Source organism: Populus alba, chromosome 5, assembly GCF_005239225.2.
Source record: "Populus alba chromosome 5, ASM523922v2, whole genome shotgun sequence".
NCBI classification, from domain to species: Eukaryota; Viridiplantae; Streptophyta; class Magnoliopsida; order Malpighiales; family Salicaceae; genus Populus; species Populus alba.
The window spans coordinates 20,138,537-20,164,308 of record NC_133288.1 but is presented as its reverse complement, the minus strand read 5'-3'; the positions used below and the strand labels follow the sequence as shown (position 1 = coordinate 20,164,308).

General features: G+C 35.3%; 3 protein-coding genes across 12 annotated transcripts; 1 reads left to right on the top strand and 2 right to left on the bottom strand.

Annotated features, from left to right (window-relative positions):
- Positions 1–853: 853 nt before the first annotated feature.
- Positions 854–12,667, top strand: LOC118061652 (uncharacterized). Of its 8 annotated transcripts, none has more exons than XM_073409309.1 (21): positions 856–1,315; positions 1,608–1,708; positions 1,949–2,054; positions 2,172–2,313; positions 2,518–2,782; positions 2,952–3,319; positions 3,972–4,045; positions 4,684–4,834; positions 5,102–5,288; positions 5,819–6,047; positions 6,667–7,167; positions 7,805–7,862; positions 8,505–8,592; positions 8,822–8,896; positions 8,996–9,079; positions 9,253–9,396; positions 10,124–10,196; positions 11,105–11,187; positions 11,304–11,358; positions 11,993–12,118; positions 12,193–12,667. In XM_073409309.1, exons 1-20 carry the CDS (start codon positions 1,187–1,189, stop codon positions 12,056–12,058), a joined length of 2,979 nt encoding a protein of 992 aa, XP_073265410.1. In that variant the 5' UTR covers positions 856–1,186; the 3' UTR covers positions 12,059–12,118; positions 12,193–12,667. The 8 variants fall into 8 exon arrangements, with proteins under 8 accessions (XP_034931053.1, XP_073265411.1, XP_073265410.1 ...); XM_035075161.2 differs by having other exon boundaries at positions 858–1,315; positions 1,450–1,708; XM_073409313.1 differs by lacking the exon at positions 1,608–1,708 and having other exon boundaries at positions 1,177–1,315; positions 2,230–2,313; positions 2,518–2,575; positions 2,659–2,782.
- Positions 12,668–12,860: 193 nt separating this feature from the next.
- LOC118061653 (probable protein phosphatase 2C 51) lies at positions 12,861–14,749 on the bottom strand. Its single transcript, XM_035075164.2, has 4 exons — positions 14,064–14,749; positions 13,853–13,979; positions 13,575–13,749; positions 12,861–13,444 (listed from the first exon to the last, which is right to left on the bottom strand). The coding sequence occupies exons 1-4, from the start codon at positions 14,607–14,609 to the stop codon at positions 13,168–13,170; spliced, it is 1,125 nt and encodes a 374-aa protein (XP_034931055.1). The 5' UTR covers positions 14,610–14,749; the 3' UTR covers positions 12,861–13,167.
- Positions 14,750–17,083: 2,334 nt separating this feature from the next.
- Positions 17,084–22,626, bottom strand: LOC118061654 (ETO1-like protein 1). 3 transcript variants are annotated; one of them, XM_035075165.2, is made up of 5 exons: positions 21,586–22,624; positions 19,763–21,478; positions 19,029–19,320; positions 17,641–17,950; positions 17,084–17,471 (listed from the first exon to the last, which is right to left on the bottom strand). In XM_035075165.2, the coding sequence occupies exons 1-5, from the start codon at positions 21,729–21,731 to the stop codon at positions 17,251–17,253; spliced, it is 2,685 nt and encodes an 894-aa protein (XP_034931056.1). In that variant the 5' UTR covers positions 21,732–22,624; the 3' UTR covers positions 17,084–17,250. The 3 variants fall into 3 exon arrangements, 1 of the variants encoding a protein (XP_034931056.1); XR_012169885.1 differs by lacking the exon at positions 17,084–17,471 and adding an exon at positions 18,643–18,761 and having other exon boundaries at positions 17,811–17,950; positions 21,586–22,626; XR_012169884.1 differs by lacking the exon at positions 17,084–17,471 and adding an exon at positions 18,203–18,424 and having other exon boundaries at positions 17,811–17,950; positions 21,586–22,626.
- Between the last annotated feature and the right edge of the window lie 3,146 nt (positions 22,627–25,772).

Sequence of the window (25,772 nt, the reverse complement as noted above, 5' to 3'; positions counted from 1 at the left end):
ACCATAGGTACAAATTAAGACGTCTCTCACAGCATTGTGATCTACCACAGTCCCCAGTCCCCACCCTTATAAAACACAATTTATATTAAGGGAAACATTAGTGTAATTCAGTGTTTTTTTTTTTCAGTTTAATGCTATAAAACAAGAAAAAAAAACACTATAGCAATTTATTGTAACCTGGTCGGGCAGGTAGGTTTTTTCTTCCATCCTTTATAGCTTAAATAAACTTTCAGCAGGATCAATTTTTTCGCTCTTTTTTACATTCAAATTTTAGTTGCCAATTCTAATTAGAAGGCTTAATCTCTGCACAAAGAAAGTTTCTTTCAAAACGGCCGGGCCACGTGCTCGATTTAAAGTAAAGTCTAGATACCACACAAATCAATTAATTAATCATAAGGATTGTAGTTGATTTTAAATTTACTTTTTAAAAATTATTAATTCAAGTTTTATAAATATTATAACTATTATAAATTTCAAAATTTATAAAATTAGTTAAAGTATATATAAATTAATTAAAATATCTATATTAATAATAATAAAATAATAAAAAATATATTATTTATATGGAAATTACAGCGAAAAGGAGTTATCAAAATGATTTTTTTTTTTTTTAAAAACTAATACGTTTGTACTCTTAGAAAAACAGTTTTAACTTTAAAATCTAATATTTCTCTGGCGCTCTGAGTTTTGTTTCCTATAAATTTCTGAACCTATAAACTGAAATATATTCCAACGTTATTACATATATTTCAAACAAAATTTGAAATTTGAATTTTTTTTTATATTTTCATATGATTTTTAATGTTATAAATAATTTTTTAAAATTTTATTTTAATATATTAAAAAAAATACTTGAAAAAAAACCAATCAAACCGTGTTATACGAGCAGCCTTGGCGGCAAAATCTTAAAGCTATTAACGATTATTAGTTAGCATGCGAATCAGTCCTTTTCCTCTTCTCCTTTCTCTACTCTCCTTTTCATCTCAAAAACCTAAAACTCGATGCCACCGCACAATGAATCCGGTGTTCAATTGGAAGCTATCAGTTTTAGGGTTTATCATTTTTACCATATACACAACATCACGCTGCGTCGGAGAATCGTCGACTTGTTTAACGGTGTACAAAGAAGGCGGTGCAGCGGCAGTGTTTCAATCCCCAAAATGCCCTCGCTGGAACCTTCCGAATTATGATTCTCGACCACGGTCCACCGCCACAGCCCCCAGTAGCCTTTGCCAATCAGCCATGCTTCAAGGCCGAAGAAAGTCTCAGGAGGATCGCACTCTCTGTGCTCTCGACCTTCGCATTCCATTTCCTGGTATAACCACGCTTCTCTTTCTGTTGTATTTCTAGATCTGTTAATTTGTAGGCTGTGACTTAGGGTTAGCGTTTGTGAACTTATTAATTTAGTTGGAAGGTTTTTGTGACTCTTAGATTTTGATGTTGGAGCAGGTAAGGTAGGGGTTAAGGAGGTTGTGGTTGGAATTGTGGCAGTTTTTGATGGCCATAATGGTGCAGAGGCTAGCGAGATGGCTTCAAAGCTTTTATTGGAGTATTTTGCTTTGCACACTTATTTTCTTTTAGATGCAACATATTCTTTTGTTTTCAAGAAATCGAATGGAAGGTTGCCGAATGAGGGAGAAAAAGACGTAGTTTTTCAAGTGCTAAATTGGGGAGAGGAATCTGGTCAGCGGAAATTGAACTTTGAAAGGTGATTTAAGAGTTTGTTTCCAAGTGCTAAATTAGAAGAATTATTGATCTTGCTGTCAAATTGACTTTTTACTAAAAATATTTCATACATGCACGTGCGGCGTTGCACATATGCTCCTACTGCCTGCTCACTCTCACTCTAGCGCACTCATTTCTCTTGAACTCTATCACAGTTATTATGCTATGTTTCTATTTAATTCTTATTTATCGTTAATATTTGTTTCTAAATGAACTTTTCCAGGTTTAAATTTTCTCTGCCAACAAATTTTGATGATTCTTTTCATTTGGATATCTTGAAGGAAGCATTATTGAGGGCAATTCATGATATTGATGCAACATTTTCTAAGGCAAGTTGTATAATTGAATTTGATGCATTCTTGCTTGTTTGTACTACAGTCCTTGCATGCATATTTTCCCTAATCTTTTTTCTTCTTCTTATTTATCTTCATGCAATTGTAATGAAGGAAGCATCCAAAAATAATCTTGATTCTGGTTCTACGGCCACTGTTGCATTGATGGCAGATGGTCAAATTTTAGCTGCCAACATTGGAGATTCAAAGGCTCTTCTGTGCTCTGAAAAGTTTCAGTCTCCTGCAGAGGCAAAAGGTCTGAAACCTCGTCAACCTAAAATAAAAAGTTAAATGTTCTTATATACATGCTCTTAGAATTGCATAGTTATATTATTAGGCAATAGCTCTACGTGCTCTTAGTGGTAATATTCATGCATGTTGGGATAGGGGTATAATGATTGCAGTTCTTGCTAAAAAAAAACACTGAAGTTTATTTAATACACTGTATCTGAATTTGCAGCCACTTTATTAAGGATATACAGGGAGCGGAGACGTGATGGGGCAGTTTCACCTGCCAGGTATTATGGCAACATCAAATCAACATCATCCAATGGACCTACACATTTGATTGTCCAGCAATTAACTAGAGATCATCATCCAGATAGAGATGATGAAAGGTTTCGAGTGGAAAATGCTGGTGGATATGTACTTGAGTGGGGTGGGGTGCCTCGAGTAAATGGTCAATTGGCTGTTTCCCGAGCTATTGGTGATTTGCATTTAAAAGGGTGAGGTTCATAACCACATGAGAATATGTATTCATTACATCCTTTACTACATGATTGATATGCAATTTTTGGATCTCTCTCCCTTTAATCATCCATTTATGTTATGAGATTTTCCTTCTGTTCATAGTAAAATAACACGTTTTTTTTTTTTTTTTTAAATTATCAACAGCTATGGAGTTATATCTGCACCAGAAGTGACAGATTGGCAGCCTCTAACCACAAATGATAGCTATCTGGTGGTTGCATCTGATGGTATGTTTGAAAAGTTGGGCTTGCAGGATACTTGTGATCTACTGTGGGAAGTACATAGTCATGGTACTGAGAGGCCTGGACTCTCTTCTTCATGCTCATACTCATTAGCTGAATGCTTAGTAAATACTGCTGTTGAAAAGGGCAGCATGGACAATGCGGCAGCTGTTGTGGTTCCATTAGGATCCATTGGGATTTCACAAAAAATATCAAGGGAAAGTTGTGATGGAGAGGGGGATATACATTGCTCAACAATAGGACACAGAAACTTCATGGATGAACAATCAGGTAATTATTTCTGTGCGTAGACTGTTCCCAGATGGTATGTTGGGCCTAACATGAACATTGGAATTGCTGTACGTTGAAGTATAACGGTCACATATTTGTGACTTCGTAATTTATTCCTTTCCAGAATTGTTTTCCTCATCGTTATTGAAAAAAGTTATTTGAGGGTACACTGAGGAGTTTCTGGATATAAATTAATCCGGACTCACTTTCCTTAATTATTATATCTGGGTAAGAACCAACCTGAGTTGCTTTAAATATCATGATATTTTTACCTGATTTTATGTTGCAATCACAATGCTCATGGGCCCATGTGTCTTTATAACAACATTAAATGAGTCAGCTCGTCCACAGAGTGTTTGCAAGCTGATGTGTATTTCACCAGGTTTGTCCAAACTCAATTTTTTGCTGTTGACATATACATATGAGGTCTTTGCTGGATGTATTCATGGTTTATAAGTTGTGACTTGTGACCAGTGGCACTGTTGGATTTTGCATTGTAGATGATGAAGCGATTCTATGCATGTTTTCAAGTGTTTTCTTCTTCTTTCCTCATTTTTTTTGTGGTGCTGAATTGTTACAGCCTGTCATATATGCTCAAGATTTGACAGATTTTTATGCTAACAAGCATCATATCTATCACAACTTTTGACAGCTAACGAAGGGTCTTCTGATCTTGTGAAATTGGACCGTGGACATTCAGTTACCACCAAGTTTGAAAAGTTACTGGTAAGACTAATTTCCATACCTTAATCTTTGCTGGTCCATGGCCTTTATTCCTTACATATCTAAATTAGACATCTCTATCTCATTTATTTTCTTGTAAGGGATTGAGTTTTGTTAGGGATAGAGTGGTGTTAAGGTGTTTGAATCATTTTAAGGGACGTATGAATAACCATGTTATATATGGACTTTGTGTGTTTGTTTTAAAAGTTACTGGTAAGACTAATTTCCTTACCTTAATCTTTTCTGGTCAATGGCCTTTATTCCTTACATATCTATATTAGACATCTCAATCTCATTTATTTTCTTGTAAGGGATTGAGTTCTGTTGGGGATAGAGTGGTGTTAAGGTGTTTGAATCATTTTAAGGGCCTTATCAATGACCATGTTATATATGGACTTTGTGTGTTTGTTTTACATTTTTATGGTTACCTGTATGTTTATAAGACAAGAAGACCTTCATGTGGTGACCAATGAAAGAAAAAGATATAAGACAGATCTGTTGTTTATCTTACTTTAATTTTTTAGACATTATTCTTCACAACCTGAACCACAGTTAACAAACTGGAAGGTGAATTCATGGTTATGATCTCACTATTGGGCGTTTGATATTATTTTTTCCTCCCCCCTTCTTTTCTCTTGCAGATCAAGGGAAAGCAGAGGAATTTTGGCTGTTATTACTTGTCTGAGAACCTTAATGATAATCTGGAGATGTTAGGGGCTCAAAAAAATGACGGGATAGATTATATGTATGACCTACCTCAGGCTCTACCCGAGGCCTTCAATCACCGCTATGGTATGTGAAGTTGAACCTAAGTATCCCTGTCTTGCTTTGCTTTTTTTTTTTTTTCATCCTTTGAATGGGCTGTGATAATCCTTGGTTGCATGATGGTCCTGTTTCACTTTAAGGGGATTTATGGCTTCTTAATTTTCTTAAGAAACTCCTTTAAAACATCTCTTCTTTTCAAGCATTATAGTTTTATCAACTATATGTTTGTCTGTGTGGACATATATTTGTGTCTTTGAGCACAGACATTTGCAACCTTTTCACTTTTTATTTCAGGTGGACCTCTGAATTTATATAATGACCAGAATATGTGCTTGCATTTTGGAATGACTATTGATGGAGTTACAGACCAATGCATTCATCCTGAAGGCTTTGCTAGTTTCCTTGGCTTGCTTGAATCTATTCCTTTTCATGATGTTGGTTCAAATTATGGATCAACTGAGCATGCAATGCCTGACTTAAGGTATGCATCTTTCTATCTTTATTTTTTAATGACTTTTAGCCTGGGAACCCATCAATATTAAAGTTTTTGCCTGTATGCAACACGAGATAGAGTTGAAGAGCAATTCCATATATGGTCAGCTGAGCTCTTATTGGTTCATTAGCATTCAATTAGACTGTTGAAAATGATTCCTAATTGGATGCAATGAAAGCAATTTTCTGGAGCATATGCCTGGCTAGGCACCCAATTTGGGGAGACGGGAAATTGGTTAGCTCCTGTTATAACCAAGATTACATCATTGTAAAATGCTGGTGTGCCAAATTGCTAGTCACTGTTATTCTTTTAGCACTCAACTCAGATGGGATCAAATCAGACCATGTCTGATATGATGTCATGTGAAAGATATCAAGAGAATTTGAGAAACCTCTTCATTAAGCTTGTAGTTGTTGCTTATAATGACTTCTTATCACTATCTCACATTTAAACAATATTCTATGGCCTGTTTTCTTTTGAAACAAACCGCTAAGGCAATTGTAGCTCTTGGTTGTTAGGTATGTGCTAAAGAAAAGGTTTGGTCGTGGATCGTATGGTGAAGTATGGCTGGCTTTTTATTGGAATTGTCATCAAGATCATAATGCTTCAAGTTGGAGTAAAAGGAATGGACATTCCTCGTTTGATGCTAGTTTAAATTCAACTAAAAGAAATTCCAGTTGTGGCAGTGCTAATGATTGTAGTTCTGGTTCTCCTGATGGTGACTTGTTTGTTTTGAAACGAATCATGGTAATTGGGTTGCTCTTTGATCCCATTTTGTTGCTCTTTTGCTTGAACAAGGCTTCTGCGCTAAATGTAGTAGATATCTATGTTTTTACCACTCTCCTCTGTTTTACATGTTAAATTAATTTGCAAGCATCTTTCTTATTTTGTAGCATGTGCTCTTTATATAAAAATCAAGCACTGAACCTTAAGATATCCTAAATATTTGTTGAAACTACAGTATGTGTTCAATTATTGAACAGTCTGCCCCCTGATGGAGCAATTTCTGGACCTTGTTGGCTGTTGTGACTTCCTGACTCTTTAGAGTTTTTTTTGCTAACCTTGTCTTGGAGGATCAGGCTCACTTAGAAATTTTTGCAATCTCTCGTCTTGCAATAGTTGTGGAAAGTTGATCTATCAAACTATGACTTAAATCATTTTCTGTTAATTTTTATGCTGGTGTTCCATTAGGTCTTTCAATACGCAAACAAAGGCCAGAGAAAAACCATTTGATCCCCTCTTTTATTTTAAGCAGCTTCGAAGTGGTTTGAAAGGACTTAATGTATTTATTGATCATTATCTGTTAATGTTCATGCTGGTGTTTTTGAGGTTGAAGTTCTTTAAAAGAGATGATTACTGTAAACAGGTGGAGAGAGGAGCTGCTGTTTACTTAAGTGGTCTGCGGGAAAAATATTTTGGTGATGTATTCTTAAATGCATCCAGGTGTCTTGGAGACTTACAGTCAGATGGGGTCAAAACCTCTTTATTTGAAGAAATGCGATCAGATTATGACCTGCTAGAAACTAATGAATCGGTGTATGGATTAGGAAGCGGATGGAGTTTTGAAAATATGTTCCCGAACAAATTTAGAACTGTGAGAGATACCTTTGAAGAAGGTTTGAGTCATATAGCAAGATATGTAGAATCTTTTGAATCTCGATCCAATGAGATCTGGCTTGTATTTCATCATGAAGGCGTGTCTTTGTCAAAGCTTATTTATACTGTGGAAGAGGTAGAAAATGTCTCTGACAGAGAAAAAGTTGAAGAAGTAAAACGGATTGAGGTATTGCAGCCATCAAAATGGTGGCGTTGGTTGAAGACAACAAAAGCAGGGAAAGAGGAAATGCGCAACCTTATATGGCAATTGGTATGTCTGCTTTACAAATTTGACATTGAATCTTATGAGTTCTGATTTTCTGTTAACTCAACCTTTGGTTTCTTTAATGTTCACATGCAATATTGCAATGGTTGGCTTAGGAGTCGCATGCTGTGTTGCTTGTTTGTTTAACTTTAGTGTTTACACAAGAGATGACACAACTCTTTTAAGTCTAAAACATGTGAATTTTTTATTAGAATTACCAAGCCTTTTCCCTGGTGAATTGTCCAATGAATTTTTTGTTATCAGGACAGCTAAATGAGTTCAATAAGAATGAGTTTCTGCTGTTAATTTTTCTTTTAAATGCGTTCAATAAGTGTTTTTAGGTTTTATGGTGCTGCTAAGGTTTATCCATCAGTAAATACTGACCATATCCTTGACTTTTTCATGAATCAGTGAATACTGCTCATACTGAAGTAATTTAAACTAACATGTTTCAGATCTTTTTCTAGTAATATGTTTTGTCTTACCTCTGTTCCTTTTGAAGAAGCTTTTAGAAACTTTTTTACTTTCTATTCATGAATTTAACACCTTTTTAATTTGTGTTACTATTTTGTTAACTTTACTGTCGTTCCTAGTTGTTACACTCGGAGTGATGTTTGATGTACATTGTATTTTGTTTGCTCAGTTGATAGCACTCAAGTCCTGTCATGACCGCAACATCACCCACAGAGATATCAAACCTGGTGAGAGCACTAGTCATCTGTCAGAGCTGATTATCATGCAATATGAGTTCGGAAATAAAATATGTTTAAAAATTACAGATTTGTCAATAATGCCTCAAAACTATGGTGCATGTGAAATTGTTAAGCATTCAAGGGAAATGACCTAACATTTAGTTTCTATTCCCCTCACTTAAAGTTTATTTCTTTTTTTTTGAATGCCCCAAAATCTGTCCATCATCAAAAGAAAAAAAAATCTTTTTAATGGTTCCCCCCATAATATCCCCCCAAAGAGCGCGGAACATGTCAGAAGGTCTTTTAAATTGAAATTTCCAACAAGTATGAAAGGTAAAACCAAGAAGTTAAGGAAAAAGCAAATATAATGGGATGGAATTTTTTGTCTCACTTTCTGTGCATTTGATAAAGGACTATTGCCAAGGGGTGTCATCAAATTTTGCCATCTGAGGTGCATATTGGTTTATAATTCAACTCCTTATCAGTATCATGTGTATTGTGCACATTCCTCCATCTACTTTTTCACTTCTTCTTTATTGGGGATGACACCACCTTTCTTCAGTCATTATGCTTCTTTTGTCAGACTGTGCTTTTATGATACCAAATGTTGAGAATTTGTTGCTCAAGATGCTTCATGTTTCTCATTGGTAGAGAACATGGTGGTATGCTTAGAAGATCAGCACACTGGGAGATGCTTGAAAGGAGGTCCAAGTGGAGATAAGAACTATACCATTAAAATGTAAAATAGTATAGATTACAGCAATTTCATTTAATTTGCAAAGCTTTTACTATGAAGTTACTAAGTTTTGTAAGCTTCCTGTCATTTGTTGGTAACCAAAATATGAACTGAGAATTGACGCAAGTGCATGCAAGTTCTTGTGTTCTTGTTATCATTTATAACTGGGTTATTCATGCCTCTTTTTTGTTTGGTGCATATTGTTCATCCCTCTTTTTTCCATCTGGTCTAGGCGGATTATTGATTTTGGTAGTGCAATGGATGAATTCACTCTGAAGCATCTGTATGGTTCAACCGGACCTTCTAGGTATCTCCTTTTACTTTTGGAGCCCCTTCTGATATGCCATATTAATGTTGCAGCACCTAATTAAGTGTTGATGATGGGTCTCTATTTTCTACTAATCAGGGCTGAACAAACTTCTGAGTATTCTCCTCCAGAATCTTTTCATAATGCTAGTTGGTATCATGGGCCAACAAGCACTAATTTAAAGTATGTTGCCTTTCTACGTAATGATTTTGAGTGCTAGCCTTTTTGGTTGATTTTCTTAATTACTCTTTTTTTTCCCTTCTCTCTCTGAGTATTCATCTGCATTTTTTATAGATGAATGCTACCATTTTATCTGTAGAATTAATTATAGTTGCCAATAACTTCTTGTTTGACAGGTATGATATGTGGAGTGTTGGTGTCGTGATGCTAGAGTTGATATTAGGAACACCAAATGTTTTTCAGATTAGTGCTCGCACTCAAGCTCTTTTAGATCCACATATTGCTGGTTGGAACGAAGACTTGAAGGAACTCGCGTACAAGTGAGTATTATCCTATGTGCTTTTATGATATGATATTGAATCCTGCAATTGTCATACCTCGGGGAGCTGAATTTTGAATGATTCTCTTTGAAACATTGCCTTTGACAAAAGCCCTTAGAAATTCATGAATTGGAAGTCTGAAATGTTGTGTTGTAGTGTCTGAGGTTGAATTTGCTCTAATTTATCTCCCTCTGGTTTACATTTCATAATCAACCTTATTTGATTCTCCACAGAAATTCTTTTTGCTCTTCTCCTAGAGTCCTACTTAGCCTTGTTAAAATCAGGAAAAAAGTCTATTCTTGTTTTACATAGAAGTGCTAGTCTGGAGTGCTTGGTGTAACCTTTATTGGAACCAGGAAAGAACTATACCTTCTCTAATGTAACCAGGAAGGTTTTACGGCTGTGTTCAGTTTAGCTGGTGCAACAAGATTATTACTGGTAATCTCAATGTTTAATGTCAACAGATGACCCTTTTCTATTCTTTCTAGTGCATGTCTGATGTTTCTGCTGTTCTTGCAAAAGAAAAATTAGAAAGCAGTTAGCCTTTTTGTGTTGTAGATAGCAGTACAAGTTTAATTGTTTACCAATTCCTATCAGTAAATTATAAGGTCTAGAGTTACAAAACTTTCGAAGTGTGATGGATTCCAAACTGACTTTTGATTTTAGAAAGGAAACATGTGTGGATAAACTTTTGACATCGATATCTGTGGTTATTTTATGGTGACAGGCTTAGGTCATTCATGGAATTATGTATCTTAATCCCAGGGAGTTCCTCAAAGCATCATCGCTCAACGGGTCAGGTCAGTTTCCATCCTTTATTGCTAAATGTTCTCCAAATTTGATTTCTGTGATGAACATGCTGTTGGGCATCATCTTTATGGAACTCTCATGCCTACATTAACTACTGTGAGATATGCAGTAGAAATGGATGTCAGCATCTGCAATGTTAAATTAACTTTTTTATACTGTTTACCTTCCCAACATCTGATATAATGAATTCAAATTTGTTGGCTTTGGGAAATCAAGGTGAAGCTCAGTGAGCCAGATAGAGGCCTTAATAATATTTTCTTAGTGACTGCTGACCTTATGTTATGATGGTGGCCTCAAGCTCTGCTTTTGAGCTCGGCACAGATGGATATGGGACAATCAGCGCATTTTGTAGCCACTGACCAAAAATAATTTTTGCGATGAAGATATGTGCTAACGTTTTAGCTGAAATATCATGAGCACAAATATGGCCTGATGACCTTAGACTTGGCATGTGCGAACTGATATGATTTGGTGACAAAATGTATAAAGGTCATGATCAGACTAATCAGGAAGGTGAAATGAATAGTTTGTCAAGCATTGATTAGATAAAGAAATTCAATAATTTAGGTCCATGGCATAATAACATTTGAAATCAAATGGTCCACCATTAATATAAAGTAACTTGTTTTTTATTGCTATCATCGTCATCACATGGGAAAAGAGTCACTGCATTTGGCTATGAAGGGTTTATTGTAATCCACCCCACCTTCCATATAAGCTCCATCCCCACCAGAAAAAGCGAGGAGAATGCAGCAATTTGCAAATGAGATTGATTCTTTTCACATTTCCAATTTATCTTACACCAACAGTTTTATGATTTTTTATTCATAGCATACTATGATTTTGTTAATAAATTACACGTCATGCATGCACTGAAAAGTTTTCTTTTGGTATTCAGGTTGGAGATTCTCCTGCTTCCTGGAAATGCTCTGAAGAGTTCTTCTCCATTCAAATAAAGAATAGAGATCCTCTGAAAATAGGGTCAGTTCTGATTCCATGCACTTGTCATCTTGATTAAACTACATAATTACTATATAGTCCTTTTTTATGTGCTTTGGTGCCAGTGTTTTACTTGTAGAGTCTTGCACTATGTGCAGGTTTCCTAATGTTTGGGCTTTGCGATTGGTGCGCCAACTGTTACTCTGGGATCCAGTAAGTCCACAAAGCAGTCAAATTTAATACTTTTTAACTGCAATGGGTGTGATGACAATTTAGTATATAAGAGAAATCCCCCCCCCCCCCCAAGCGGTTTGGGGTGGGGTTAGTATTTCCACCACCTGCAAGGCAATTGATTAACGGAAAATGCTGTTTATAAAAGGCACAATTCAAAATGTAGTATCTGGTTTCAATTTTAGAAATACTGCTTTCCATATTCTGAGTATCAAAACCCATATCATGCTCTTACTCAATTGATACCTCCACTGATACATGCTCTCTGAGAATTCCATTGATGTTATTGGATTTACATGAAATATCTCAGTTTTTGTGAGGCACATATAGGAGTAATATAATTCCAAATGCAAATTTAATCAGTCAGATGGCCTATGGGTAATTTTAACATCTTGTGCTAATTTGCTGCCAAGCCACGGAGATTATACTCCAAATAAATATAGGAGTATCAAAGCTTTGTAGGCTGCTAGAGCTTTTTAGCAGTTTTAGTACGCATTTTTAGGTCTTGAGATGACTGAAGGTTATTTATTCATTTCTCTGTTCCATTCTTCAATCCTTGAGATGCAAATCATATGAAGTTGAATGCAAGCGGGGTACTAAATGCTTGTAATCGCAGGAGGATCGATTAAGTGTTGATGATGCTTTGCAGCATCCTTATTTCCAACCTCCTCCCAAGAGATGAGCTGATAGGAACTTTGCAAGTGCTAAGTGCTTAGTTTTTGGGTTCTGGGTCCTCCGGAAGGTACATATAATGGCTTGAAAACCCGACATGTAGGGCTTCTACGATCTTCAATACATATTATTTTTCCTTTTCAGGTGCAGGTCTCCTCGTAACCTTGTCATCACCTAAAGGGAGATTTGCAGGATTGGAAAGGGAAGGCGTTGCATGGGCTGGTGGGCCCTCATTGCTTGTAGATTGAAATGCTGAACCGAAGCTCAAAAATCTCTAACTTGTCAAGCACCTTCGCAGCGGATGCTGCTTAATGCCAGCTGTGGATGAAATCACTTCATTGATAACCACCTCTTTCAGCATCCAATCGGTTCTACTGCTGTGCATGTTCCATAAACTGTAGCATAACCTAATATAGGCGCATTTAGATCCAAAAGGTTCATGGATGATTGTATGTGGTTAATCTCAACGATTAGTACCAATTCCATGTTTAATCATTCTTGTGAGTAGAAGCTACTCTACGGGGAATAAGTATATCTAACATCCCTCAATACATATCTGAATTTTGACGGCCTTTTCCTTAGGAAATCGTTAATGTATTGTATTGCCAAGTTTCTCCCATCACCGATTTGCTGTTTGTTATAGAGTGGTGGAACCCGCCAACCAGGACCCATTTTTATTTATTTATTATTATGAATATGCAGCCACCGCCACTGCCTATGAGTTTTTAGATTATGATCCATGCCTGCGGGGAAGTTAACAGGAGCAATTATCATGGTTCATAAACTGTACATGATCAATACGAAATGGTAAAGGGGAAAAAAGGGGACCAAAGGTCTTTCATTCTAAAGTTTGATACAAGCATCGTTAACATGCCAAAATGCTCTCAAATGGCGAAGGAAAACATGCCCTCGAAAGTATTAAAATAGACTCCCTAGAACCACACATCTATCTACTCACAGGTTCTTGTCGAGCACGGTTTCAGAACTGATGATAGTTCTCCCTGTACCTTCTCTCGTAAAATTCTGTGCAACCACCTCTTCAATTCTACTCCTAAACCCAGGTGATTAGTGTTTTCTCTTTGTCAAGTCTTTGTTACAAAAACTCATAAAAGCTCTCCATCACAAAGGAACTACAATAGCAGACAAGTTATCATGACTCCCTTTCTCATATGCAATTGTTATTATACACTCTGCCAGCGATTCAGAAAACATGCATGAAAGTGGAAGCTTTGATTCTTCTCTCCTTTCAGGAATTAAATTCCATTCAAATATCAGCTCAGCGACATCTTGTGGTTTCAAGCTCTCAAATATACCATCAGATGCTACCACCAAGTAGCTATCATTAGCAGTTAAAACTCTCCAACCTGTAAACTCAGGCTCGGCTATAACACCAAACCTTCAACACCAAAGTAGGAGCATTCTGAATTAGAAGAGATCCGAACTCGTTTTTTAAAGAGAAACTTGAAGAAAAAAGCAAAAATGATGGATAAACTTGATTTACAATCTTCACCAAGTTCGAAATTCACCTCTTTAAGGCTACATCACCAATGGACCGAGACATGGCAAGCACTCCATTCACTCTAGGCACACCCCATACAATAACAGAACCACCAGCTGTTTTGATTCTTGCCTTCTCATCTTCCCTATCTGGGTGATGATCATATGTCAGTTCTGTAGCTGAAAGATTTACTCTTGAATCACCTGTGTAATTACATTTGAACATCAAGCCAGTCATGTCACTTGTTAATTACACCAAGAAATAATGTAAACCCAGGTGCTGGAAATTTGCAAAAAACCCACAGACCAGAAGGGATTTCCTCTGACATGAGAAGAGCCTTGGAATCACCAACATTGGCAACTAAAATCTGCCCATCATACAAAAGAACCACATTGGCAGTAGAGCCTGAGAAATAGCCATTTTTAATAGCCTCCTGGAGAAAAAAACCATGTAAACAATTAGTCTCAAACCAAAACCTTAATGAAAGAAAGCAGCTAAATTATAATCGCTTTCTTGCCTGAGTAAACTTAAGATCAATGTCACAAATTGTCTTCAACAATGATTCTCTTAAAATCCCCAATTTATTGGCTTTATAGTCACTCAAAGGCATCTCTCCTTTGTACATTCCCATTAGCTTATACGACAGAAACACAAGGTGCACCTTAAAGTAATCAAACAAAAGTTTTGACCCCATCTCACTCGCTTCTTTACCACCATGCCCATCAAAAACTGCTACAATACCAACTGTATCCTCTTCAAAATCAAGAAGAGAGTTGTTCTTTAGCAAGGGTAGTTTCATATCAAGATTGCACACTACACGGTCTTCTTGATACTCCCTGCGTCCTTGGAGTGTGGCGAACTGGCAGTTCTTGATATTCTGATTTTGAAGAGACCCATTAGAGAGAACCCATCGTGGACACTCTTGAGACTCATAAACTGCAGGGGCACCACCATTATCGTAATCTATCATACATGACACTGATAACCCATGAGAAGATTGAATGGAATTGATGAAAAGAAGTACAAATGGTATTGAAAAAGATGTAATCTTGAATCTGCCCATTAATCCAAGTTTGGTGAAAGTTCTGCAGAAACCTAAAATTTTCTTATTATAGTAGCAAAAAAAAAAAAAATTGCAAGCTACGAACTCCGGAGATGGGCAAGTTTTGACGTCACCGAGTCAATGGCCACGGTTAGGAATGACCACGCATACCAGGAATTTCTATTGTATTTATGCACCATCCATTATAAATAATATAAAAAAGTTAAATATTTATATTTTATTTATGGAGATTTAAATATTTTATTATTTGAGTTTTATTTATTATTATTATATATTATATATTATTTATTGAAAAAAATAACTCTAAAAAACCTCATTGTTTTGCACATTAGTTGCTCTGCCAAGGAGATGGATAGAGGAGATAAAACAGAAAAAAAAGAGGATAAAATTATATTTGATTATGATGAATAAGATAAAATGATTATTTTTATATTTTATATGATTATAGTGAACAATACATGATAAAATATATAAAAAATTATTTTATTCTTAATATATATTATTATCAAACTTATATATATTAAAAAATAATTAGATATATATATATATATATATATATATATTTTACTTTTGTTTATAATGAATGTTGAAATAAATAATATTATAATAATCATAGTTACAAAGCCAGGACCGACTTGACAGGTTTACTCATAACCTGGTTGATCCGAGACCTAAACTAGTCCGAGTTTAAGAAAAAATAGTGAAAGGATTGACTCGATGCAATCCAATCAAAAAGCCAAGTCAATCGGGGATAAACATTAGAAACCTATTAATTTTTTTGAAAAAAATGTTCAAAACAAGATTGCTTTGATTATTTCTTTAAAAATTCTAGGTCAATTAGATTGACTCTCATAACTTGTGACTTTAACTTCGCCTCGAGTTGACTCTGAAGTCGAGTTTTAAAACTATAATGATAATCATTTTTATCTATATATTGACTTGAGTCAACCCGTGTTGACCCTTTCGACCTGTAGCTTGGGTCTTGCCCTGATCGACTATCGAGTTGGGTTTTAAAACTATAATAATAATTATTTTTATCTTTATATTGATATAGGGCAACGCGGGTTAACTTTCTTGATCTATGACCTAAGCCTTGCTCCAAGGTTACTCTTGAATCAAGTTTTAAAAATATAATAATAACAACTTTTATTTTAATGTTAACCTCGATCAACTTGGGTTAACCCTCCTGACACGTGACCTAAGCTTTGTTTCAGACCAATCCCTGAATCGAGTTTTAAAACTATAATAATAATTAATTTTATTCTTACGCTAACTTAGATCAACCTGACCCGTAACTTGGGCCTCGGCTAGTGACCTAAGATTTGCCCAGATCAACCCCTCGAGTTGGATTTTAAAAATTATGATAATAATCATGTTTATTTTTATATGTTTTAGTTGGATAATTTTGAAATCAAAAGTATTTTACAAAGATATTTTAGGAATAAAAAATAATAAATATTATTTATAAAGATATATTCTCTCTGCACCTCATGTTTTTTAAGTATAAAAATTCACTATAAACTTATTAAAAAGACAGATTTATTTTCATGTTTTTGTCTCTTAAACTAAATGTTTTTTTTATTTTTATTGTTTCTACCCCTTCTGCATCTCACGACAATAACCAAATGTTACCCGGCAGCTATAAGAAATACCACCCGGGACTTGTGGTAATTACCCAAACAAATATCCTAGGTTTTCAGAGGCATTTTCAATTTACCTACCTAAGCTAGAAAACGCTTATCTAACCATTTAAAGTTTTAATTTTGCTTTAATTTTAGGCTTCTGTTTTTGTATGTTAGAAAACTTACAGGCCATCGGGTTAAATGTCTAAGGGTCACAGCTGTAATTGTCTTTTATGTGATGGCGATACATGCTGTTAAGAGATGCAAGATGCTTTTATATATACTATATAGATTTAAAAATCCAAAAACTTAAACTTTTTTTTTTTTTTTTTTGTAAACTTTTAACTTCTAAGTGGCTTTAGAAAAACATCTTTCTCTTTCGGGCTGTTATGGATTTTAGAGAAAAAACTCAGAAGAAAAGGAAAAAGAAAAGGCCTAAAGCATGAGTCACAAAATAAGATATAAAGTGTCCCTGACAGTTCCGTGCCAACAGCCTCAACTCCACAGTGTGGGATGGCTAGGGAACAGCTGCACCTTGTGGACTGCTTTTCTGCTTCCTTGGAGGTTCGCTACTGTGATAACGAGGCGAGGTGCTCACATCTCTAGTATTCTCATGAGAAGGGAGGAAAACCTCATCAATGAACACCAATAGTTGACCCACACTCTATAGATGACTGCTACATGTCTGTGCCCGTCATTCTTGCAGCATCAAGCGTTGAGATTTTTCTTGGTTTCCACAAAGCTTTTTATCTTTCATTTCTGGGTGGAAGATGTCGCAACGTTTGAAATTGGAGAAAGGCAGCGTTAAATCCATTGCTTCATAGACTACCCTTTTTGGTTCATATGCCATAATGGAGAGAAGAACATGGATATTTTAAGATATTGATTAAATTAAATTACAAAAATGTAAAAGCATTAATTACTATATAAAAAAAAAAGACAAAAAAAATGTGACACGGACGTTAACATGCTTGGTAGTATTTGTTATATGCATTCGATGATTTTGGGTCCTTGTGAATTCAGGGCTCATGGCTGTTCACTCTGTTATGAAGTTCCAGCATCTCTCGATGGTTTGGGTCCACAGAGAGAGCAGCACGGCAGTCCCGTAGAGCAGCCAATACATCACCTGTGTGCTCATGAAAAGCCGCCCGCAAGTGTAGAAGGTGAAGGTCTGCTTTGAATACAATTGCCCTCGATAGTTCAGCTATGGCTTCTTTCTCCTTGTGGCTGTCCATTAACACTGCCCAACAAAAAACATATTGCAGCTTCAGTATCATTGAGCTTTAAGCTAAATGATATTTAAAAAAAAAAAAAAAAAACACCCTTTCTTTCAAGCTCAGTTCTACATCCCAAACTAATTGTGGTACTCTGTTTTATTCAACAGTACAGGGGGTGGGGTTGCATCAGACCTGCAGCTCGGTATCTGTAAGGGTACACTCGAAGGGGGTCTAACCGCGTAACCATCTCAAGGTCTGCTTTCGTAAGTTCCCGATCACAATACTCCGACCTCTTCTCATAGGCAGATGCATTGTTTTGGGCTTTCTCAATAAGTTTCGTCATTTCCTCATATGCAGCAGTCTTTTCATTTCTTAGAAAATGTACTCGAGCAAGTCCTTGGTGCGCTCTGGTATGCCTGATCTTAAGAGCATTGATGTAACAATCAGCTGCCAAGTCTAATTTTGCACAGTCGACGTAGACACTTCCAAGATTGTTGAGTGCCTAACAAATAAAGTTTCAAGAACTAAAATATTAGCACAGGCTTGCTTACATATATTAGGACCTTAACATAATGCCAGATGCAGAATGCCATGATAAATGATAAGTGATTCATCATTCTATCCAAGAAACTACCAATTCAGATTTGGGCCCGAAGGGAAAATGAAATGGGCGTCATACAAAATCTTACAAGTAAATAAACTATGACCATTCTGACACCAAGGTCTCAAAGAATTACGAATAAACATTGCATACATGATCTATCTCATACCACTGGAGCCACTTTAAGTTCAACTCTGCCAGTAAGGCTAACCTCCTTCATGCAACACATAAGGGTGCTCTAAGCTCATGTACAGTGACTTCTCCACAGTCAAACATATTGGAAACAGTGAAGACAAACCGCCCTTCTAAGAAACAGCACAACGGCGCTTCACCAGTTATTGAGAACTTTTCCCACAAGGGCCACCCCAGAATGAACTGCAGGTGTTCATAATTATACGACTCTCATTTTGAGATACAAAATAGTTTATCTAAAACAGAGTTTAAAAACAGAGGCACATGAATCTGCACTTCAATACATGTTATGCACCCAAAAAATGACCACCGCTCCATGAATTCTTTTCTTAGTTTTTTAGGCTTTTTTTTAAATGAATACCACTCCAAGGATTCTAACCAGCTTCATATGTCTCAAATACCTTGGAGCATCAGTAACTACCAGTGAAGTCACCACTGTATATACTTTGATTGAACTGCTGCGCTGCTCTATCACCAACCAATCAATTGTAGCAAATCGTAGCACATTTCACTCTATCACCTACCAATCAATAGTAGCCAATCATAGCAGAATCTGCCCAATCACCAAAAATGATCTGCTGCAATGTTTTTGACACAAGCACAAGATTTTTTGTTCTTTCTCTTATTGTTTCTCTTTTTATAAATCAATAAGACCTGCCCCAGGTATTAACACCAGAAAACCTTGACAAAAACTACAATAGTGTAATTGATTAAAGTTGCTAATGACTGCTACCAAATGCCAGCAATTCCCATTTCAAAGAAAAAGTAGGGGACAGGAAAACCATACCTGGCCTTTGCGCAATCTGTCTGAAGGGCACTTCAGAGCTTCTTCGAGCAGGGAAATAACAGTTGAAGAGCAAGATGGATCCAGACTAGAGTCAGCCAATGCATAGGCTTTAAGGAAGAAGGCCTCAAAGGACTTCTTGATGTTGATAGACTCCTCAGCTTTTTGGAGCCCTTCATTGCAATGACCCGTATCATACAAGATCCAACCTTCATATACTAGACGTTCATGTTCAGTTGATGCATGTTGACGGGCTAATTGTAAACTCCGCATGGCTGCCTCAGGACAGTTCAACCTGATCATGTTCAGATAGGGTTTATTGGCAATCCTAGTCAACCATAATCTTACTAACCTCCAATATAGAAACTATATACAAGTGAACATTGTGCTATAAGGAATCATAAGCCATACCCACTGTGAAAGTACATCTTGTCAAGAAAATTAAAGAAACATGTTTTTGGAGAAAAGAATGCTGAGTAAAGAAAATAAGCTTATAAACTGATTCTCATTATTGACAACATAATAAGACAAAAAAAGAAGGGAGAAGGAAACCATAGGCTATCCCACTGTCATAATGTTTGGATATTGTTCACTAGGTGCATTCATTTAGATGTTGCATATACCGTAAACTATTAAAATTAAAGACACAAATGCTAGCTAACTCGTCAACAAAGTCTGGACCCTGGAAATTATTTTAAGCAGCAATGCCTGTAAACTATTAAACTTTAAGAGCATACCTAAGGAGAAGCAAAGACTGCCTGAAATATAGAACACCTTTGGCTGCATCAGATTCAAGCATCTGGTATATGACTGAGAGGGACCCTGTATCATCAACTGAAGACCACCTATCATACAATTGCAGCCAACAATCTGCTGTTGTCCAATTCTCAACATGCTCACGCACAAGGGTACGGAGTTGGGATGCTGCCACCCGTCCCTCAAACATCCTATAATCAGGGGAGAGCGTGAGAATTGCTTGAACATCACAAATTGCTGCTTGATAATTCTCAAGAGCTAGATAGAAACAGAACCGGAGCTCCAAGCATTCTAATGCGAGTTTAAAACCAAGAATTCTATTGATTTCTGCAAGTGCAGCTTGAACATTCTGTCTCCTCATCAAAGCAGCAGCCCGATACATGTAGGGGTAAGTTAGGGTTGGGTCCAGCTCAGTTGCTTTTTCAAGGTCTTCCCACCTCTTATCACCCTCACAACACAAGGACCTCTCCAGGTACATCCATCCAAGTGGAGTACCAGATGAAATCACAGAACTGAGCTTGTCAAAAGCCCAAAGCCTGTGACCCCTGATGCAACCCAGCCTAGCCAAGCCTGATACAGAATATATATGGCCAGCATTTAAAGCTGCCTCGAAAAGATGCTCAGCTTCATCATACTCTTTCCTCAAGAGCCGTACACATCCCAATTGATGAAAAGCCAACAGCTTCTGTCGGTTAGTTTCTGCTGACTCTACCAACTGATCCAGAAAACAAGCTGTTTTATCGGACTGAGGATCAAGGTTCATAGCAACTTCACTTAATAAACAATATAATGAAAATGAGGCTGGCCCGACCATGATCATTTTCTCTTGTTTATTAGCATGGCTAAAAATTTCCACTACCCGATCATCGTTCAAGCAATCAGGTAGATCATGTAAGAAAACTTGTAAACATGATGCAGCAAGGACAGGAGAGTTCTCTTCAAGGGCACATTCCATGAGCTCTACAGCATCATCTCTGGTAGACACTAAAGATGCAAGTTTCCTATCGCAGGCATCTTTTAGCCTTTCACAACAAAATTTATTTGCAAAAATCAACATTTCCAACAATACATTTGGAGATTCTTCATTCAAACTACCAGTTATGCTGAACTCGCTTATTGCCCTAAAACCCAGAGGCGATATGTTGTTTTCAGATAAATCTATGTGTTCACAAAGTGACTCAGAGAAACATCCATTAAGCATGGCATGAAATGGTGCAGAAAGGCTGGCAATTTTCTGTCTATCACAAACTATTTTCTCATCTCCAATTTTAAAAGAGACACTTCTTAAAATATGGCTGCCATTCATCATTGAAACTGTCTCACGGGAACTTGAACTTATATCAATATCAAGGTCGGAGGAAACGTCTATTGGACCGGACTCTTGTGCGCATTTACCGCATGTGGCAAGCAAATCCGAAATAAGCTCCTCTCCTTGTCTCTCAAACTTCAACCATGCCCCAAATACAAGCTTCTCATGCACAGTGCTGCCCTTCAGCCAAGCTGAGCGGAGACTTCTTCGCATCAATTTGGCTTCACCAAGGCCTTTAAACAGTTGATATTGAAATAAATAGAGATTTGACCTCTCTTGCGGAGAACAGGATTCAAGTTCTTCATGAATCTGAGCTAAAACTTCTACATAATCACCAGGTTTAAAGAATGGTTGCACAGGTGGTTCAGGGACCTTGATAAATGATTCTCTAATTAACCCAACAAGAAAAGGAATACTCAATCTATTGAAATCAAATATAAAAACTTTAACATTTTTTAGTTATGGAAACCACAACAGATATAAAGAAAAACTTACATGGATGGTGAAGAAGAAGTAGGAGAGGTAGAAGACTGGGAGGATAATTTGGAAAGCTTCCCTCTTTCAACTTGAAGCCATGACTGTGGATTTAAGGAATTGAGCTGTGATTCTTTACAGGACTCGGAAGTAAAGGAAGACCTCATGGGGCTATAAACAAGTCCCAGATCTCCACAGTAGTCAGATAGGTATTATCCCCACTCTCTCTAATCTCTCTCTCTCTCTCTCTCTCTCTCTCTCCCCCCCCTCGTCCTCCCCAACTGAAATGAACCTAAGATTTGGCAATACAAGGCAAGCAAATATAAAGCCTAAACTGTTGCTTGTGAACACACATCACTACACTTAGCTGATAGATCTTCCAACCCCACAGAACAACAATTCCTATCTAAATAACAGTTCACAAAATTACAAAACAGCAGGCTAACTATCGCTTGGAAAAGGTTTCACTGAATAAGTAAATACAAACCAAAAAAGGGAGGTTTTATGGCAATCACAATCTTACAGATCCCTCTTAGGTTGGCTAAAATCCACAGATATAGAAAGAAAGTAACTTGAAATCTAATCTTCAATTACACAACAAAAATCCTCAGTCACCTTCAACAAGAAAATGAAAGAGAGAAGAAAAGACGTAAGACCCACCCACACCAACAGCTACCTTAATTTCTCTACCAAAAAAGGCAAACCAAACCCAACCCACTTCGTATCCCTTAAAAAAAACACAAAATGAGAAACTAGAACAAGGAATAGTTGACAATAAAATGAGAAGAGGAGAGTGACGCAGTTGAGCTCTAGTGGCTTTGAATTTGAAGAGGGAAACCAGAGATTGAACGAACAAAAGCTGAGGAAGTTGCAGAGTGATCAAAGTGAAGGAATCCAAAGGGAAAAAATTCTTAATTCCCACTTTTGATAACTCTTTTTGTTCGATTAAAGGGAAAGTTTTTTCCTTTTTCTGCTTCTCTCTCTCTCTAAATTTTGTTGTCGTTGGAGACCGGAGAGAAAAAGTAGAGAAATTTTTGTAGCTTTTAGCACAAGAACTAATGGGAAAATCGAAAAAATTATATATATATATATATATATATATATATATATATATATATATATATATATATATATTATATATAAATGTAAATAATTTATTTTCAAGGATTTCGATAATTTGGACATAATTAACTGGGTAATCGACGTCGTATGATAAAATATTATTTTTCTTTAAAAAACTATTTATTTTTGGTGTGGATCGAGAAAGGCATGCTATTACAGAACAGAAGCTTTGGCATCTTGTAGTTGAGATTGTCTACATGACAACAATTATTGTGGGGTCCTTTTGAATTTATTGGGTGATTGAATTATGGTTAAGCAGAAATTAAGTAAAGGCAGAGCAAATATTCTGTGCGACACTCACACCGAACACAGAGCTATAATTTAATTTTTCCCTGAACCATAGCCGGTTACCAAGTGTAATCTGAAGCAGAAGGTGTTTTTTTTTTTTTTCTTTTGGGTCGACAGCAGGGCACAAAGCACGTCACCGTCTCGGAAGCTTTTCAAGAATTTTAAAATATTTTGTTTTTATTTTAATTATTTTTTTAGATTGTTTTTATATATTGATGTTAAAAATAAATTTTAAAAAATAAAAAATATATTATTTAATATATTTTCAAATGAAAATCATTTTAAAAAAAATAATATCTATCATTTTCTCACACTAATTTTTCAAAATACTAAGTATTCTTTTGTTGAATGGTTACAGCTAGTGTAAGAAGTTCTAATTCAAAGAATATGACGCCCACGATCCAAACATCGAAATGCTGCTGATGCCGCCACTAGTTAGCAAATGCTATAACTGAGGAAAACTATAGTTGTTAGATTCAGTTTGGGATTTGACTTATTTTATAATTTAGATGTTTTTATGTTTAATCTTTTTAATTTTTAAAATTATAGTTTACATTCTAATTTTGTTGTGCTGGTTTATATCCTAAATCGTTCTATAATCTATTTTACAAATAATTAAATTATAAAATAATCAGGATAATTTTTCCACTCACAATACTAGATTTAATAAAAACAAGATTATTTTGTTTTTTAATAAAATTCTTAATACTAACTTGTATTTATTTATTTTTACATTTTAAAAGTATTTTTAAAAAAATTGAAATTTTTTTTACTTTAAATTAATATTTTTTTATTATTTTTAAATATTTTGATATGCTAATGTTAAAAATAATTTTTTAAAATAAAATATTATTTTAATATATTTTAAAATAAAAATTACTTTAAAAACAACCACAATCACACTTTTAAACAAGCTAAAACAAATCAAATTAAAATCAAAATTTAAAATCAAGTTACAAATTTTCTGAGTTAATACCTCCTCGTTAACTAAGCAAGTTGGACTGTGCTCAAGGGAAAGCTAATACCTCCTCGTAATTGTTGTAAACGTAGGTACGAGTGGTTTACATCGAAGAGTCTCCCGTTGCAATTAAGAAGCAATCAGCAGCACATGCTCCTTCTTACAACCAGCGAGTGGCAAACCACACTATTCCCCACTTCTCTTCTCTTATACTGCTACGACTTGATTGGTCGTTGAATGCCAACTGCCCAGCCCCAATCCTGTTCTGTGGCTTGTAATTGTGGGTTTACCAGTTAGCATTTCAGTTCACTCTTCCTTTTGTTTTTGTTTTAATTCTACTGTCAGGTAAGTATTCTCACCTCTTCTCAGTTGGTAGAGTTTTAAAAGATAAAAAAATATTTATTTATTTTTTTGTCTGAATGAAAGTAAGCATAGGCTTAATCATGTTCCTGTGACATCTTAGCTACGCAACTGCTATGTTTTTTTTTTTAACAAGCCAGTGCACCTGCTTTATGTCTGGCTCTATTTATTTATTGAAAAATAATTTTTTTTTTTAAAGTGAATTTTGATGAAAATGAATTCTAGAAAAGTATTTTTTAATATTTGAGAGTATAATAAAAAATGACTTGAAAAACACTTTCCAGTGTTTGGTTATATCATGGAAAATGAGGTGGAAAATAATTTATTAATATTTTATTTTTTCTCAAGTTTATTAAAATAATGAGGAACAAATCTTACAAATTAAAAAGTTGAATGAGAATGAAATTGAAAAAATAATAATTTCATAAATTATCTCAAATAAAATAAATAATAATTAAAATAATAGAGATCAAATCTAAAAAAAAAATGAAAGATGAAGAAATTAAAATAATAATAATCAACATTTCATAAATTATTTCAAATAAAATAAGTAACAATTAAAAGAATGAGGACCAAATTTTATAGATAAAAAAATTCAATAAAAATATGATAAGGAAAAAGCAAATAGCAATTATAAAAATAAGGACCAAAGTTAATATAAAAATAAAATTTTAAGAAATGAAATTGAAAAAATAAATATTCAAAACAAAATATATATATATAGCAATCAAAAGTAAAAAAATTCAATAAAAATATGATAAGGAAAATTGTTTCCGGAAAACAAACACAGCTAAAGGGAAAACACTTTCCTGAAAACTAAATCAAATTTTTCTTTGACTGAAATTAACTGGAAAATATTTTCCGTTGACCAACTTTTCTAATAATAAACAAACATAAAAAAATTTAAAAAATAGTTTCCCAAAAACTACTTTTCAAGAAACAAATATAGAAACCTTTGTATTATCATACACTTCAATCTCAATATCTCGAGTCAATGTTAATTTAAAAATCAGCCACCAAACGATAGAAGTGACAGAAAAGAAAATAAAGGGCGTGATATTCGACAGTGTAGCAGTGATTGAATTTTAAAATAATTTTTAATAAAAAATATATTAAGATAATATATTTTTTATTCTCAACGTCAAAATAAATATTAAAAAAAATAATCAAGATTTTAATAAATACATTTCAACTGCATTCCTAAATGCTGCTACTAGTTTAAATGGATGCCCTGGAAACAACAAACACGCAATCAAGAGAAGAGGTAGCCTCAGTGGTGGAAGTGGATTGGCAAGGAAATGACGCGCACATAAAATTCAAATGGTAATAATACTATTTCCATTGGGGAACCTTTAAGGAAATAATTGACCCCCACCATTGATTAATTATATCATGTGTCATGCACGTATCATCAAGTGTTAAACAGGAAAAAAAAGAGAAAAAATAAAGAATAAACGGGGAAAAGGCTAAATAGTAGGGT

Bases quoted from the DNA above. Each gene is read 5' to 3' on its own strand.
- LOC118061652 (XM_035075161.2), top strand. From the start codon at position 934: ATGCGAATCAGTCCTTTTCCTCTTCTCCTTTCTCTACTCTCCTTTTCA. The intron at 9,397-10,123 runs GTGAGTATTATC...TTATGGTGACAG, and splicing joins TTGAAGGAACTCGCGTACAA to GCTTAGGTCATTCATGGAAT. The intron at 11,188-11,303 runs GTCAGTTCTGAT...CACTATGTGCAG, and splicing joins AGAGATCCTCTGAAAATAGG to GTTTCCTAATGTTTGGGCTT.
- LOC118061653 (XM_035075164.2), bottom strand. From the start codon at position 14,609: ATGGGCAGATTCAAGATTACATCTTTTTCAATACCATTTGTACTTCTT. The intron at 13,980-14,063 runs GCAAGAAAGCGA...TTTTTTCTCCAG, and splicing joins TTGATCTTAAGTTTACTCAG to GAGGCTATTAAAAATGGCTA. The intron at 13,750-13,852 runs GTCTGTGGGTTT...GTAATTACACAG, and splicing joins GTCAGAGGAAATCCCTTCTG to GTGATTCAAGAGTAAATCTT.
- LOC118061654 (XM_035075165.2), bottom strand. From the start codon at position 21,731: ATGAGGTCTTCCTTTACTTCCGAGTCCTGTAAAGAATCACAGCTCAAT. The intron at 17,951-19,028 runs GTATGGTTTTCC...TTTATTTGTTAG, and splicing joins ACAGATTGCGCAAAGGCCAG to GCACTCAACAATCTTGGAAG. The intron at 17,472-17,640 runs GTCTGATGCAAC...TTTGTTGGGCAG, and splicing joins TTACAGATACCGAGCTGCAG to TGTTAATGGACAGCCACAAG.